At 53.6% G+C, this 16965-nt stretch overlaps 5 protein-coding genes across 5 annotated transcripts; 4 read left to right on the forward strand and 1 right to left on the reverse strand.

Annotated features, from left to right (window-relative positions):
• Positions 1 to 317: 317 nt before the first annotated feature.
• Positions 318 to 1137, forward strand: BDP55DRAFT_280418 (uncharacterized protein). The gene is made up of 3 exons (XM_060566471.1): positions 318 to 598; positions 690 to 1044; positions 1105 to 1137. The coding sequence occupies exons 1-2, from the start codon at positions 380 to 382 to the stop codon at positions 861 to 863; spliced, it is 393 nt and encodes a 130-aa protein (XP_060425933.1). The 5' UTR covers positions 318 to 379; the 3' UTR covers positions 864 to 1044; positions 1105 to 1137.
• A 2892-nt stretch (positions 1138 to 4029) lies between these two features.
• On the forward strand, positions 4030 to 4995 carry BDP55DRAFT_674550 (U6 snRNA-associated Sm-like protein LSm7). The gene is made up of 3 exons (XM_060575672.1): positions 4030 to 4201; positions 4315 to 4386; positions 4469 to 4995. Exons 1-3 carry the CDS (start codon positions 4159 to 4161, stop codon positions 4597 to 4599), a joined length of 246 nt encoding a protein of 81 aa, XP_060425934.1. The 5' UTR covers positions 4030 to 4158; the 3' UTR covers positions 4600 to 4995.
• A 399-nt stretch (positions 4996 to 5394) lies between these two features.
• BDP55DRAFT_559374 (uncharacterized protein) lies at positions 5395 to 7037 on the reverse strand (the record flags this gene model as incomplete). The annotated part of the gene is made up of 4 exons (XM_060569897.1): positions 5395 to 6464; positions 6513 to 6665; positions 6716 to 6860; positions 6912 to 7037. The coding sequence occupies 4 exons, from the start codon at positions 7035 to 7037 to the stop codon at positions 5395 to 5397; spliced, it is 1494 nt and encodes a 497-aa protein (XP_060425935.1).
• A 3522-nt stretch (positions 7038 to 10559) lies between these two features.
• BDP55DRAFT_674559 (uncharacterized protein) lies at positions 10560 to 12091 on the forward strand. Its single transcript, XM_060575673.1, has one exon. It carries the CDS (start codon positions 10590 to 10592, stop codon positions 11958 to 11960), a length of 1371 nt encoding a protein of 456 aa, XP_060425936.1. The 5' UTR covers positions 10560 to 10589; the 3' UTR covers positions 11961 to 12091.
• A 2006-nt stretch (positions 12092 to 14097) lies between these two features.
• BDP55DRAFT_280449 (GAT domain-containing protein) lies at positions 14098 to 16688 on the forward strand. The gene is made up of 5 exons (XM_060566472.1): positions 14098 to 14521; positions 14610 to 14692; positions 14748 to 14783; positions 14845 to 15219; positions 15279 to 16688. Exons 1-5 carry the CDS (start codon positions 14455 to 14457, stop codon positions 16257 to 16259), a joined length of 1542 nt encoding a protein of 513 aa, XP_060425937.1. The 5' UTR covers positions 14098 to 14454; the 3' UTR covers positions 16260 to 16688.
• The last annotated feature ends 277 nt before the right edge of the window (positions 16689 to 16965 follow it).

Consider the following 16965-nt stretch of genomic DNA (forward strand, 5'->3'; position numbering starts at 1 on the left):
CGGGAGATAGTCGATGCAGGATATTGGACGCCGAACACAATTAATACGAGCGGGGAACAAGCTGCCAGGCTCTTTCAATCAAGGCCCATGGCCCATGGGCCCCAAAAGAGCCGGCTCCAGCCTGGTGCAGTGCACAGCCTGGAAACTGGGGAAATGGAGGAGCCAACCGGCCAGTCGGCTTTGAGTGTTTCGAGAGGAGAGGAGTAGCGGGCGGGAAGAAGGGGGGCCCATCTGTGTGAGACTATGAGTCTGTGACTGTGACAGAGTGATTGATGAATGACAAAGTGAGTTGTCCAAGGAGGAATGGGATGGATGAATGAACAGACGACTAACAAGCTTGAGACACCGCCCACGCTGAACATGAGACTCGGTCGGGAAAATGGGCTGCCGGGTGGGAATCTCGGAGGGAGGAGCGCACCGTAGATCCTCACCTGCCCAACTACCTTGCCGGGACACCGAGACTCGAGAGTACTTCGTACTTCGTACACCATCACCTACCTACCTTTCTTTTGGTGTACAGAGACAGACACCCGGCGCAGACAAGGCACAGAAACGAGAGAGACAAGAAACAAGAGACAGAAACAAGACAAGAGAAGAGGCACGCCGCACCACTGAGTCCTGACAATCACCACCACCCCTTTCTTTTCCGTTGCATCGCATCTGTGATCTGACCCTGACCTCGAGCCTAGTATCCAATACCTCCCACCCCCGGCGAACCGGCACGTCACATTAAAGCATCCCATCTTTCTGGGTTGCCGTCTTACCCTGGCGTGTCCCGACTTACACCGCACGACGTGACGGCGCATGCCCAGCACTTGACAGACAAACGGCAAGCGACTCTCTACTTCGCCTGGGAAGCCTAGCACTCCTGGTTTTTGTTCGACGGCGGACGGGGTGGAGGGGCGGAGCAAGGCCCTCTTGGTCCTTAGTAAGGTACGACGTTACCAAAGATGAACTAGGGAACCCGCGCGCCCGCTGGTCGATTCGCGCGCCCTGGGCCATGGCACCGCGGTCGTCCACCCTCTACGTAGTGCGCAGTACCTGGTACAGGTAGCCCATCCGTAGATGGAACTTTTCTAGAACGAAAATGCTAATGCTAAACAGAAATCCGGACAAGGGACGACGGTGGGTGGGAGAGAGGAAACACGGAGACCCGACGACTGGGAAGCTTTGATCTCTTTCGGACGGAGCGGAACGCGAGGAACGCACTACCTACTCCAGAAACCTACGCCTTTCCCTGTTGGCTTCTCTGTACTCCGTACGAAATAAGGTACCGGCGTCAAAAGCAAGACTTGAGGTCGGGGACCCAAAGTATCGCCAATCTATAAACTCCTCTTCATCCTCACCCGGGATGCCTGTCAACAAGCCAACCCCGTCTTGTTTCGGGGCGACTCAAGCGGCCCCTCAGCATCGCAGAAACATGACTTTCGCCGCCCCCGCCCAAGTACCCTTGCATACACAGCAAGTATCCATAGAGTCCTGGACTAGGTGCGAATATGCATCGCTCGCCGGCCGGCACTCAAAGGCCCGCGCAAATCAACTCTAAAAGGCCAATGAATGAGATCATCTTCAACCGCAGTCTCATCTGCCCACGACGCTTCTAATTATGTCAATCGCACATGGTCCATCGCATCCCCTCACCCTAAAACATCACTTCAAGTCGTTATAAAACCAAACCAAGCCAAACGTTTCCCAACTTAGCAGCCCCCATCCCTCCCATGTGGCATGAACCACTTACCGCGCTCCCCCCTCCTTCCCACGCGACGCACGTGCAGAAATTCCAGGGACGGACGACCGGCTGGGATGTAACTCGCTCCGACACTGATGGGCAAAACAACTACCTTATTTTTGGGCCTGTCAATGTTTTGGAATAAAAATTGAGCAGCAGTTGCCACTGGCCAGCGGCCAGCGGCCCCTCTCCGCTCGCTCGCTTTCGCAGATCGGTTTGGTTTCCCTTTCGTCCTTGGAGGGTGAGAAGGGGGGACCACATCTTGAATGTCACACACGCACACATCACTACGCAGTACCGGTACACAAAACTGCTTTCAAGTTGAACCGACATGGAAACGGTCCTCGCAGCCCGTCGCCTCCGAAATTCTTTCACTCTGGCATTGCTCAAATGCATCTACTTCACAGGGACTTTGCAGGGAGGCAGAGTGGTCAGGAGGGCGGACAGGCCTCGTAACCGCGGTACGTGGCCCCCATCTGCAGACGAGAACGCCGACCAAATGTCTGGAGGAGCAAGACGAATGGGATAGTAGGGACGTAATTTCACCAACCTCGGGAATTTGCCAACCAACTCTGGACTCCCCGATTCCCACTTTATGGCCCTGAACTAAAGATCTAATGTAGCGGCGTAATGATGCGTTGTTTCCCGCTCCTTTGGGGGTGCTCTGGTTGCCCATCAATATCATCGGGGGTGGCGCAGAGGGCAGTGCCAAGACATTTTGGAAATCACCAACGGAACACGCGCCAGGATTACTTCTCTTACAGGAACTTACACCACAGTATGAAGTATATCGCTCACTGAACTAACCTCCCTTCCCCCTTCCCCCCCGGTTCGATGATTCCATCTCTTTCCTGGGGTTCGTCCAAATTAGTCAAAAGGGAAGAGAAGCTGCACAGCCTGGTTCATCGGTTCGATTAGCCTTAGTATACCTACGGATACCGCTTCACAAATCATGGCCCCCATGGTGTGTCGTCACTTACACGGGCTGGAGCTAAGCCCGTAGTCGTATTTCAACGACGACGCGCGCTGCGAACGTATCAGCGCCAAGGCGTTTCGACTCGAGCGTTGCGCGTCGTTTGCTGCAAAGTCATCGGTCTTTTCGCCGATCCTAGTAAGAACCCCAAGAAAGAACGGAAATTAGATCTTCTGAAATTTTCACTGGTTCATAATGATGGTTATTGGATCTTTTTTTCTTGCGGTGTAAGTACCTCGTGGATGCGGATAGGCAGCAGTATTTTCCTCCCCGTTTACCGAAACTTAAATTTTCTCGGTAACGCGGCTACGCGCCCTTGAATCGAATGATCTATGTTTTTTCTTTGTCGTTATTCGGACTCGATGTGTCTCTTTTCGCTGCGGATGCTGAGATGACTGACATTCGACATGGTCCTCTTGGTATTGTCTTGAGACGTCGCGACGGCAAGACCAGCTTCCCGCACAAATGGTTTTCATCGGGGGTTTGATGAGTGCCGAGAAAGTATTGGTGAATGGTAGGCAAGATGCGTAGCGTGGCCATTGACGGGACGCCCCGAATCGCAAAAAAAAAAAAAGACAATTAAGAAGAATTCACGTTTCGAGGAAATAGTGACCATGCGCAACGTTGAAGCAATGTTATCGCCCAAACGACCATTTTCCAAGATACCTCAAAATTACCATTTGAGCACCATTATCAGTTGGAAACTATGTACTCGTAAGTAAAAGCACTAAATAAGTCAAGATTTCTCTGTTCTCATCCTCCGCGTCATATGCAAACTGCTATTTGCAGTTTTCCGGAGTTCTTTGCTTTGCCTTCTCTATAGATAGGAACCGCACACTACTTCAAATGTGTCCCGTCCCGTCCTCCCAGATCGAACGAAGAACCCGCGCCCCGCCAATCACGGAGCCCGGGCCTCTCAACGGCGGGGAGGGGGGAAGGATGGAAAGACGCGGGCCCGCCCCACCATGGAAGAAGCCCGGACCAAGCTCAAGCTCATTTTCCTAACCCACCACCGACGACCTCACCCTAGCCTTTCCGGCCAGTAACCCCAGCCCCAAAAAAACCCAACGATCTCGACGACGTCACCCCCGCGAACAGAAGAAACCTCGTCGAAGAAGAAGGCGAATTCCCATAGCCGACTTATTGAAGGGACATTATCGAGGTAGACGGCGCATTACTACACATCCCCTACCGATACCGGCAAGGCCTCATCACCGCGCTTATCCCTCCGAATAAACGCGCGACACGACACAACCCGGCGCGCGCAATGGCGGATAGAGGCTCACACAGAGGCGGCGGCCGAGGCGGCGGCGGCGGAGGAGGGGGAGGAAACTACCGCGGAAGGGGAGGAGGTCGCGGCGGCGGTGGTGGCGGTGGTGATCGAGGCGGTGCCCAGGGCTCGGGCGGCGACCGGGAGAGGCCCAAGAAGGAGAATATCCTCGACTTGTCAAAGTATATGGACAAGCAGATTACCGTCAAGTTCAACGGCGGGCGCGAAGGTTTGTTCTTCTTCCCCCTGTCTTGTTCTCTCAGTATCTATCCTCTGTGCTTTGCACGAGGACCTTTGTGGTAATATAATGTACCGGTTGCTAACATTGGGGAATATCTACAGTCACCGGAACGTTGAAGGGATACGATGCGCTGATGAACCTGGTGCTGGATGAGGTCCAGGAAGTCATGAGAGGTACGTGTGCCTTCTTCTTGGTGCCAAAAACAGAAGGGGCGAAACCCCGTTGATTTCGCGGCTAACAAGAAACACATGATAGACGAAGAAGAAAACGAAACAACCAGGTCCCTAGGCCTTATCGTCGCCCGCGGAACCCTGCTCGTCCTCGTCAGCCCCGTCGACGGAAGCGAGCCCATAGCAAACCCGTTTGCGCAGCCCGAGGAGGAATGATTTGGGCGTGTGGAAAGATGGTCAGGGGTTCGTTAGATTTTCTGTTTGGAAAATTCCCAACTCCATTTTTATGAGGGGAGAGGGGACCGCGCTCTTACAGAACGCTCTATCAACGAGGCATCAGAGCTGGACGGTTGATGCGCGACCTGGCGGGGATGTATGGGCAACGCGAGATCGCAGCCCCTTTCTTGCAGGCTGTGTGCGTACATCGGCAGGAGGACATGAATTGATAATGGCATATCACAAGTTCCCAGATAGAAAAACCGGAAAAAAAGAAAGGGGTGGGAAGGTATGGCGCAAATACCATGACGACAGCGGGGACGGCAGGGCTCATTGCACCCCGGATATATTCCCTGAACTCATCCTGCACGAACAAAATAAATGAAAAAGAGATTTATTTCGTTACTATTCTTGCCCGCATTTGTACCCCATCTAACTGAGTCCCCACAGTCAGCGAGACCGCTCACTCCCCTTTCTCTATTCCTTCCGCTCCCCTCGCTGTTCCGTTCACTTCGAAGGCTCCTATGCGCTCCTCTTATACCTTCGAACCTGGCAGGCAAGCGATGATCATCTCGCGTCCACTCATCGTCTCACGCGCCGTTCCAACCGTGCATCCGTAGTCCAACGTCTTAAACCATCGCGGTTCGTTCTTCACACTCCGTAGTAGTTTCTCGCGTCGTCTGAAGCGCAGCCCCTTGCATTGTAATCCAAGGACGCTGAAGCCTCGTTCCCCGTCCTTTCATGATCGTGGTTCCGATCCTTGTCGTACCCGTGGTAATCGCAACCCTCCCCGCTCTAGTGGGCGGTACCTTGGAACCCTCGGTTCGATGTCTGTTTCCCTGCCTTGAGGAGCTCCCCAAATGCGTTGCCGAGCTGTTTCTTCAGCTCCTTATAGCTGATGACAAAGCTCGTCTGCTCGTCTCGGCTCGTAAGACAGATTCGGTCGTCACTACCAGCGTCCAGTCTGTTCAGGCATCGGATAATGTGGCCCATGTCCACCACAGGATTCCCGTTCGCGTCGACCTGGTGAAAGACGTAGTCCCGGAATAGTTTGAGCATGTATCGCTCGCCATTTTCTGACCAATTCCTGTCGCCGTCGAATTCCTGCCGTTCGTTGACGGCCCCGAGCTTGGCCATCACACGCACGATGCGGCCGTTTTCTAGTTCGCGGAACAGATCCGACTTCAGGGCGTCCGCTTCCTGTAAGCTGGCATCTAGCGTGGCAACCATGTGGACTGCGATGCCCCGGACAAACTCTTCTATACCCTTCGGCGCGGCACCAGCAGGAGCGGGGGTCAGAAGCCACAAGACGGTATCAGTGATTTCTTTTGAGTAAACCCTGCTCATCTGTTCCATGGACCCTTTGAGATTTGTGAGCTGATTCGGCGGCGTGTTAATGGCCAGTGATAAAATGAGTTTCCCGAATTGAATCAAGTCCTCCTGTTGTAGCTCCTGAACCGGGCGACGATTGTCGAACTGAACAACATCCAGGATGGAGCAAGCACTAAGCCGGATGCGATTCTTGTCCGTCACGATAACCTTGCTCATATCGAGGCATCTGGCAGCCAGATTTAATGTGTGGATAGCCTTCAACGCGTTGGCTATTTGGGAAATGTAGCCCCACAGAACGCTTTCGGTTATGGGATTCTTTGCGCTGAAGCGGGTGCCGTGGGTGGAGGCTGGTTGGGAAAAGTGAAGTTCGGCAAGTGTTTTAGAGAGGGGATGGTAGTCTTGCACGAAGAACAGGGAACTGTCGCCAAAGGCTCGAGTGGTGAAGGCGTCGTGAATGCCTACCACATTGCCATTGTTGAGCCTTCGCCATTCCTTGACAGAGCGAATGGCTTGTTCGTTGGTTAGTCGGTAACCTATTATGCATTAGTAATGTCGAGGGAAGGCTTCGCTGCATAGCATACCCTCAAGCCGTCTGAGGCAGTATGTTTTGCCATTCTTCGAGGAGGTAGCCTTGTACACCCATGTGGTGAAGCCAAAGACGCTAGAGCTCTTCCTATGACTGGTGTCAAGAGGAACAAGGGAGTAGTAGTTGTCTAACGGAGGTAGTGTCGAGTCTATCGCAGTATTAGATATTTGTACACCTGTGGTTCATTTCGTAACTTACTTGGCATAACCTGTTGCAAAGCCTCGGACTTGCGTTGCATTTCCTCACGCAGTTTCTCAGGTAAGAAGAAGTCGTGAATTTGCCTTTGGAACGGCATCAAGTCATCTCTATACGGCCCAACGGGTGCGTACAAATGGTATTGCAGCTACAAAGCGTCAGTTTTGGTACGCACAACTTCTACTACGCGTTCTCTTACGGGTTGAAGGGGGGCCGTGTAAGCATTTTGATGTTGGAAGTAGGCACCTGAGCCAGCGAGTCCGGTAGGATCATCGGCATAAGGGTTGAATGGTGTGGCCGGTAATGTCTGGCCAACGTTGGGCATAGTAAAGGGGTCAAAAGAGAGCCCTGTCTCGGAGGCTGAGCCATTGGCAGTGATCTAAATCAAGGTCAGCCTTGCATCTTGTGTGAGGTACAGTCGTTCTTACACCAGTACTCAACTCAAAGTTTGATGGGGTGAATTCTCGGAACGTGGCGGGGTTAAATACTGTGGACGCAGCTTCTCCATCTGGAGCGGCGGCTGGTGTCGCAGCTGTGAAGAAATTAGATGAGACAGTCCGCGATACAACATGGCTCTAAACATACAGCCTGCCCCTCTAGGAGTAAAGACGGCTGCACTAGCAGCCTGAGAGGAAAATGTTGATTTCTTCGAAGAGTTGCCTATTGCATTTGAATTCGGGGATGCCACCGAGGGTAAACCGGCGGGTGTGAATGAAGGTGAGTCGACATTGAGGGCCTTTCTCGCGCTACAAAGTCCAAACGTTAGCTCTCTACGAATATGGCCTGCGATGTGAGTTTGATGGTTTTCCGGTATCGTCAATGCTCCTCGGGTTGGTGGTCTACGTCTCATCCTCCATGGCGCTCTCCAATTTCATGTCACATTTCTGCGACCACAGCGTCGGTCCACACCGACCCTAAGATAACTAATCCAAGTTCCACGGGAGCTTTGCTGCATATCACGATGTGAATGCGAGCCGCTCGGCGTGACTTCACCCTTGATTGGGGTTCAAATGGTCCAACTCCTCTTTCTACGCGATGCAAGCCTCAGTGTCGAGACGTTCTGTCCGCCACCAGGCTTGCTTGATACACGTGTGGCCGGAGTCTAATTGCGCTTCTGGTCCTGTGCCATGGCCTCTGCAACCATGGCGCTTTCTTTTGCCTCCAGCAGAAAAGCATCAGGCTTCGATAGGGAACATTGGCAGCTCTCGAGCACTTTGAACAGGTTGATCGACCACGGAAGTCGATCATGATAGCGGAACGGATCTGGACGGTGACCTACAAATCAGACTGGTTGCTCTGTCCCCCGGGACTGTTTTGGACCGAGTTGGATCGATTCTGGTCGTGGTTGAAGGCGCAACCGGTGTTCTCGTATCGGCAGTGTCCGTATATCATTACGTTTCGGCATAATGTCTCTTTGTTTTCTAAGCCAATTGATAAGACGTCAGCTATCCTGTCACGGCAACGTGGTTGGAAAAGCGGCATGCGCGTTGACTCGCCTCGGATTTTGGGTTTCGGCGACCCAACTTGTCGACGGAGGTCGGACTGGGGGTATCGCGAGGTGGCCATGATCAGTAGTTTCGGTGGAAGAAAGTTTCGCCCCCTTGGTCGACGTTACGACGTCTGCACAGAGTCAGCCAAATCCAAAGCCCATGATCGAGTAGTCGTCGAGGTCGTTTTCATGGTTTGGACGCGCGCGCGCTGGGTGTGGACGGGGGGGAATTCAGGACTTGGGCTGTCTGAGCGGGGTGGAGAGAAGACAAAGGCGGGCAAAGAAGAAGGACTGGAGCTCGCGTGGGGCCTGGCGCGAAGCCGGACTGGGGGGGAGGACATTTTTGGGCAGACGCACTTGATCCTTGCAGACCTTTGCCATGGCTCGAACACGTTTGGTGGGGTAGGTGTCTCGATCATGGACACGATGCCGTGCACCAGGCGAGGGTCGAGGTTCGAGTCGAGGATGGCGACAGATCAAATTGGCGGACGATGCAAGGCGACGGGATGCAGTCGGAATAAGGTACAGTTGAGATAGTACCTTAGGTAAGGCAAGGTGAGGTAGAATCCAAGTATGCGCGCGCCGTATCTGTACTTAACGGGGAGGATGCGTACGGATATGCAAGCCCAGCGCAGGAAAGGCGGGAGGGACCAGGAAGGAAAGAGGGAAGAAAAAAAACAGGGACCGGCGACAATGGCGGCGACGGGCAGCGGAGCGAAAGTGGTGTATGTAGGTGGGAAGACAGAGAGGTCAGATTTGCTACCGCGTGGCCAGGAAATGAACCTGGCAGGCTGGCACAGAACACAGGAGCGGGAGTTGGCGGTGCGAGCGGAGGTTAGGCCTGAAGCCGGAGAATCGGTGGGTGGGAATGGAACCAACCAAGTCAAACCAACTTGGGTCCAATACTGTGAGGGGGAGACGATGACACACCCTCGCGACATTCAAACCGCTAAAAGTCAATGCTCTAGCACTACTAATCAACATTCGTGGTGGATATGTAAACGCGTTGGATTTGGCCGTGGAAGTATGTCATTTCCACAATATCCGAGCGACAATAACATCAAGGTTAGGCTGGCCTTCATTAAGTGCATAAGGCATGTCACTCCATCCAGTCTAACGTTCCGTCACATTAGGTCATTACAACAAATTTCAGGCTGTCGTAAGGTTGGCATCACTCGCTCACAAGCTTATAATAATACCGGTATGCATTGCAGGAATTCTGGCCTGCTGTAGGCATCATGAAGTGCAGTACTCACGGAAGTGTATCAATATTTGATGTAGGAATGAGAGGAGACTGGTCAGCTCATTCATATTCCGCTTACCACTTTACATCAAGAGTATTTAGAAAAAAGTTCATGGAACACAATCTCGCCTATTGGAGATTTGGAAAATTTCGAGAACTCCAGCACTGCTTCATGGTGTTTGTAGCTCGGGGACGATCCTGTAGGTGTCCGAACACCACTTGCAGGCGTACTTCACATCACGGCGGGGCTATGCACCTATCCGACAGCCTCCCCTCACTGGGTAGATGCAATTGCCATGTGTCCTGATAAGCGATAAGGTATACTCTTTGTGGCGTCGCGGTCGCGATTCGTCGCGCAGACGCCGGCAGTAAGGCGCAGTACCTACCTCATGTACCTTGCCAAGCCCTTGCACATCCGACCTCCGTCCACAGACAAGTGTCGTCACCAGGCAAGACACTCGACAATCAGCTGCGACTAGCGGAGCATCTCAGACACTCGGTCACTTGCTTCTAACGCATCCAGCCTCTCGTCAATGAGCTGCATCAAAGCCCAAACCCGCGCCTTTGATTCTTGAACCTGTCCCTCCATTCCTACAGTAGATCCAACTTTTGTGTTTTCCATTCTACTGTCAAAGCATTTGACCTCTGGCTTTTTATCACGACGTTGGCAGGCTTACAACTACCACGGCAGTGTCGTTCTCCGCTACCTTGCTTAGCCACGTTGCTCTTAGCTATAACCAGCCCACCTCCGCCTCAGGTTTAACTCCTTCCACAACGTCAACCTGCTCAACCACCTACTCTATGGACTACTGAATCTGCACTTGGACTTTCCCCACACCGTCACTTCGACAAACTCGCCAATCCTGACATCGCGTGCAGCACCAACCGACAGCATGGCGGAGAGCGGAGACGTAGACTTGGGACAGCTGTCTGCAAGTCAGCAAGAGTCCCTCCAGCAATACACAAGTGTCACAAATCAAGAGCTCAAGGATGCGATACCGCTGTTGCAGCGATCGCAATGGAATGTCCAGGTAAACTTCGCATCACAGTATCAGCCGGCTTGCGAACCATACTGACTGCTCTGGCTACAGATCGCCATCGCCAAGTTCTTCGACGGCGAAGGCCCTGATCCTGTCGCGGAGGCAATGGCACAGGACATTCCTCGGACAGAAGCGCGGCACGAGAACCTTCAAGAGAGTCTGCTTACCTCTGCAGGTCGTCCACCCGCTCCTCGGAGAGATCGACCCGACCCCGCGCCGCGAATCGTTCCTCAACCGAATACAGTCCACCGTCCGCCCTTCCTCATCGGGCTGCTTTTGGCGCCTTTTAGCATCGGTTACAGCATCGCATCCAAGATGTTCCGGACCGTCTTCTACCTACTCAGCTTTCTTCCCCGACAGATCCGGCCACGAGCCATCACAAGCGGACCGGGAAATGGACTGCGGAGTACCAACGGGCGCCGAATGCTTATGCCCCGGGACACGGCTGCGCGATTCAAGCGCGAATTCGAGGAAGAGTATGGAAGCACCGAATTGCCCTGGTTCGAGGGCGGGATCGCTCAGGCACAAGACCTGGCTAAAAAGGAACTCAAATTCTTACTGGTCGTTCTCATGTCACCCGAACACGACGACACCGAATCATTCACGAGGGAAACTCTGTTGAACCCGGATGTGGTCAGCTTCATCACCGACCCGGCGAACAATGTCATTCTGTGGGGCGGTAATATCCTCGATTCGGAAGCGTACCAGGTTGCCCAGGAATACAACTGCACGAAGTACCCGTTTTCAGCGATCGTCTGCCTCACGCCAAAGGAAGGAAGCACTAGAATGAGCATCATCAAGCGGCTTGCTGGCCCGATGCCGGCTACTGCGTACCTTTCAGAAGCACAGACCGCTGTCAACAAATATGCACCGGATCTCGCAGGTGTCCGAGCAGAGAGGACTGCACAAGAGGTGGCGCGCAGTTTACGAACCGAACAAGATACTGCTTACGAACGATCGCTGGCTAAGGACAGGGAGAGAGCGCGACAGCGGCGCGAGGCGGAGAAGGCTGCGGCAGAAGCTGCACGCAAAGCCGAGGAAGAGGCCGAGGCTGCGGCAAGGCGCGAGGAGCTTGGCGATAAGTGGAAGCGTTGGCGGGCAACGACGATGGAAGACGAACCGCCAGCGAGCAACAAGGATGTGGTACGGATTGCGCTGAAGATGCCCGAGTCGTCCGGCGCCGGAAGGATTGTGCGCCGATTCCGGAACGACACCACGATGGAAACGTTATACGCTTTCGTGGAGTGTTACGATGTGTTGACGGCATCAGAAGAAACATCAGAAAAGGCTGCTATCAAGCCCGAGGGCTACGAGCACGAGTATCAGTTCCGCATTGCGTCTGTCATGCCCCGGGTTGTGTACGAGCCCAGCAAGGAAGAGACGATGGGACAGAAGATTGGACGGTCAGGAAACCTGATCGTGGAGGAAGTTTCGGCCGACGGCGAGTCAGACGACGGTGAAGAATACTCTTCGTAGATGGAGCAAGTACGACTGAGGGCATCTGATCAAGCAAGTGTAGGATGGCACAAGATAGACAAGCATTAGTAGAAAACCGCGCCATCTTGTACGCGCAGTGACCGGGCGGCCAATATCAACTATTCCAGACATGTTGCGTCTATAGAAGAACGTTGTCAGCAAGCTACAGGATATGATAGCCTCTTATCGCCGAAAGCTAGCCGCGGGAGCCGTCTGTCCATCTGGGGTATCCATCTTGGGTAAGGTAAGGTAAGGTAGCCATCAGCATGATGCCGTGAAAAGCTCAAAATGGGCAACAACGTTGGCGCGGGAGGCAACCTGATGATGTACATATCGTCGCCAGGTATCTGCAGGTTGTACACCAAAGAGGGGTCGGTTTGCGTGGCCTCCGATGTCTGGCGTCTTGGGAGTTCCCCACAAGTCGACGGGATGCCGACAGAAAAAAGGAGTGTGTACACCGCGCGCGGTGCAGTAGGTCCCGTGGCGCTGTTTGGCCATACACGTACGTGTTGAGGGTGTTGCTGCTTGCGTGGATGAGTGAGGCTGTGCAGGGACGACAGTGCAGACCAACACTTGGCTTGCCGGGCCGTGGGTTTGGCAGTTGAAGTATCTGGAGCTTGAGGTTGATTATTGTCGGTTTTCTATAATGATAATAAACAAAAAGCTCAAAGATACATAGTTTGTTTAGCTTGGTGTTTATCTTGATACGAGTTGCTTTTATTGAAGGAACGAGATGCCGTCCGATCATCTGCGGGACAAAGACCCTGAATTATGGCATGAATGTAGAAGAGGTAGACCGTCGTACCCGCCCGCATACGTCAAAATGGGGGATGTCTCTAGTTAATGCGACCCCCAATTTTTGACGTGGTCCTCTCCAAATAAAGTAGAACCCGAACCAAAGAATGGAGGTAAACACTCCAGTAACGTTCTGATGCGTACTATGAATCTGGGGCACATCGGGCAGATCTACCTTGAGCCGAGAATATTAAAGTCTCGCGAGTCATCTAGAGTAAGGCAAGGTCCGAATAACATCAGTTACAAAACCTAAGTCTGAAGCGAGAGACTCGGATGAATAGGATTTGATGAGGAGGATTACTCCCGTCTGGACGGATTCGCAAGGAAAGGCCCAAGGGAATGTTTGGTTGGCTTAGATGGTTTCAAGGTCCCCATCTCCAAGCTGCGAGATACGTACCGGGGCGGTGATCGGTGCAAGGTCTCCCCAGGCACTGCCGTCTTCTCTGGGCCTCTTGCGCATCACTTTTTGCCATCCAAGTCGTCGTCATGCCTGCTCCAGACTCGACGCCGCGACAACGTACCTGGTCTGAACAACTCGCCGCAGCAAAAGGTGCGACGAGCATACCTTCATTGGCTCAAGCCAAACCGAAAACCTTTCCACTGCCCTTCTCTTTCTTCGCTCGCATACGTTCGTCCTGATCTGACGCATCCAATACACATTGCTCGCTCCAACCAACAACGACAAGATTACAAGGGTCTCCAACACCTTGCTGGAAACACTGATATCTTCCCGTGCACCCATTGTGGTTTCTCATTAACGCCGGACACCAATAGACGACAGGACGGAACCCTTGGTCTTCCTCCTCTCACCAAACGAAGCATCTGCCCAGGCCCGAAAACAAACCGACTATCAGCCACACTCATTTGCGCCATCCTCCACGAGATAGATCCCAAGAACCGCCATCTGCTGAGTATCAAGGTTATTCAAAGCCACCGGCAACGTCCGGCATTCGCAAGACCAAAGACTACCGCCGCCGCTACGTGACCTCTACTCCGAACCGCGGTCAGTCACTCTCCTCGCACCACGCACTCGGAGAGGCGCAGACAAGCCCACTCGACCCGAACCCTTGCCAGGCGCCGCCGTCTCCCTCTTCTCACACGCCGAGACGCTCGTCACTTGCGGCGTTCCAATCACCCCGCCAAAATTTCTCCAACGGTCCAAGAGACCAGATACCGTACCACGCACTACTACAACACACGCTTAAAAAGGACCCCGTGGACGGTGGACCAACGCGGGACGCCGGGCTGAGGTTTAATTTAAAATAACCCCCCAGTTCGTCTGGCCCGTCCGACCTTGCCTTACCCTTCCCCTCCGAGCGTCACTTCCAGGCTGCAGCTCAACTAGGCCCTGCGTATCCGTACCTATTTCTTCCAAACTCCCGCCGATTGCCTACAACCCACGCCCCCAAAACATACGCGCACAGCTTCCCGCATTGCTGTCATTCCAGTCACCGAACCTTAACCCCTTCCCACAGACAATCCGCCTATCGTCCATTTACTTCAGTTGTTCACGGCCGCTTTTGCGATACCTTCCGACGGTTATATCAACGTCTCTCTCTCACATCCGACCACTCCGCTCCGACTCGGACGCTTTTCCCCTTTGTCTGCTCTAGGACCCTTGGATCCGTGCTTCCGACGCAAGTCTCCTGTTCCCTCGCGGCTCAGCGCTCCTCCACCCGCCGGTTCCGCGACCGCAAAGATGAAGGCAATGAAGGGGCTTAGTGTGAACCGGATGATGAGTACGCTCAAGAAGAGAACGACGAACAGTGAGTAGAACCCGCCGTACAACCATTTCCCTCAACCATCTTCGGGTTGATCGCGAATGAAGTGCTGATCGAGGTCTCTCTCCACCAGACTTCAGTGGATCTAGCCAAGTGTCGGCGTCGCCAGCAGACCCGCAGAACGAGACGCCTGAAGCTACAGCTGCCCGTAGCGTGGTATGCAAGATCCAGCCTTCTCTACGCCGACGATTATAGCTGACGTAGTGTTCAGAAACAATTCTGCGAATCTGGAGGCCCCAATGCTCAGGTATATATTTAGTCGCGACAAATTGTGATCGCACGGAGCTGCCTGCTAACAGAACGTCTAGGGCGATGAAGTCCTCTACCTCCCGCCCATTGTTGATGCCGCTGAGTCTTCTCCGGCCGCCGCCGCCGAGTGCGCGCGCATTATCCGGAAATACCTAGCCAAGGACAACCACGCCAAAGCCTCGTGGCAGTACAATGCCATCATGCTGATTCGCATCCTTACCGACAACCCTGGTCCCACGTTCACGCGCAATATGGACAAGAAGTTCGCCGATACCGTCAAGGAATTATACCGTACTACGCACGATCCCAGTGTCAGACAGATGCTGTCTGAGACGTTGGATACCTTTGAGGCTACCAAGTTTGACGACCAGGGCCTGGGCGAGTTGATCTCCATGTGGAAGAAGGAGAAGGAAAGAAGCTACAAGCAATATGGCGTAAGGGCTCCTGATAAAGTAGTTGTTTCCGTCCTTGCCGAACTGACAAATCTCGACAGAACCCCAGACAGTCCATGGCGGGTCCCGATCCTCGTACCATGAATGCGCCACCGTTCAACCCCCATTCGCAGAATTACTTTGCCAGGAATCACACCAACCGAAGCTTGCCCACCCCGGCGGAGCTTGCGAGCAGGTTAGAAGAGGCGAGGACATCTGCGAAACTACTCTCCCAAGTTGTCGTCAACACTCCTCCTCAGGAGGTCATCAACAATGACCTAATCAAGGAGTTTGCCGACAGATGCCAGAGTGCCTCGAGGAGTATACAACTGTACATGACTGCCGAAAACCCGTCTCCCGACAACGAGACTATGGAGCACCTGATTGATACGAACGAGCAACTTCAGTCTGCACTCAATCAGCACCAGAGAGCTGTTCTCGGCGCTCGAAAGCAGCTCGGAATTGACCCGCGGTCAGACAATGCTAGCCCCGTGAGCCCCCAAACGGCCGAGTCTCAGCAAGCAAGCCGAACCCAAGAATGGGCGCAGACACAGGCGCAGTCATCATCTTCTAGCTCAACTCCTCCTCTGCCGACAAGGCCATCCGAAGGAAGCGGGAAGGGGAAGGCATCAGAATCCTTCGCGCCGCCCCCGGGACCGCCTCCGAAAGCCCAACCGCAATACGGGGCCGAGGACCCATTCAGGGACCCCCAACCGGAGAACCACTACTCTTCATCGAGCAGACCCGGAGGATCCGGTGGTGCGGTGGAACTGCCGGGTGAAGAGCCGCGTCTGGGTCACGAGCCATTTCACCCAGGCTTCAACCCCACACCAAGCTACCTTGGAAGACAGGACAGCGCTCTTGGCAAAATCACAATGCATGGCGCCGACGATGCCGCTACGCCTGGACCTCTCAGCGGCAACCCGATTCATACAGTCGATCTGAGGAACCGGCAAGAGACGCTGCACGAGGACTCGGACGATGACCTTTACGAATCAACCCCGAAGAGTTCCAAGAAGAAGGAACCGGTGTACAGGTACTAAATTAGGTAGCGGAAGCTCGATTTAGGAAGGAGACGATGTATCCTCTGCCATGTTCTGTTGATCAGCAAAAGCTGGTTTTCTCTGCGCATATTGCTTTACAGACTCGTATGGAGGAAATTGGGTATCTTGTGGTGGTTCTCATCTCACGCAAGGCAGAAGTCTGCGCTCTTGAGGAGCGAACAAAGTTATCGATTATAGGCATCAGCAAAGCACGGCGTCTGGCTTATGAGTTTATCTCTGTGAAATCAGACTTTTCATCTTCAGGGAAGTGATACTGCTCGTCTGTCGTTGCCATCAACCAAAGAAGGTGACGATGCAAAGTCACATAAGGAACTACTTCTAGTGCTGCCGAGAAAGAGGGAAAGTGGGATCAGAAAAGGGGTGGTTCGCTACCTACCGTTTCCACCATGGAGTCTGCACCTCGCCTATTCTCTCATTTCTCTCTCTTCCAGAGCGTCACGTCATATCTCTGAATCCTTTCTATTCTTTGCTCCATTGGCACACCACCTCCATCTCCTCTGCGTTGTATACGGCCCATCTGCCTCGATGTGACGCTGACTGCTACACTGCAGTCGAGCGGCGTTGCCTTGCTCAACGAAAGATGACCCCCATCTTCCAATGGACGCTGAATCCTTCTCAGTGGCGAAGCGGTCGTGAGGCAACTAGACGTGCCGCAGAACCCCGAGGCATGCTCCACTCATGAATA

Source organism: Colletotrichum godetiae, assembly GCF_030913485.1.
Source record: "Colletotrichum godetiae strain CBS 193.32 chromosome Unknown BDP55scaffold_42, whole genome shotgun sequence".
Lineage (NCBI taxonomy): Eukaryota > Fungi > Ascomycota > Sordariomycetes > Glomerellales > Glomerellaceae > Colletotrichum > Colletotrichum godetiae.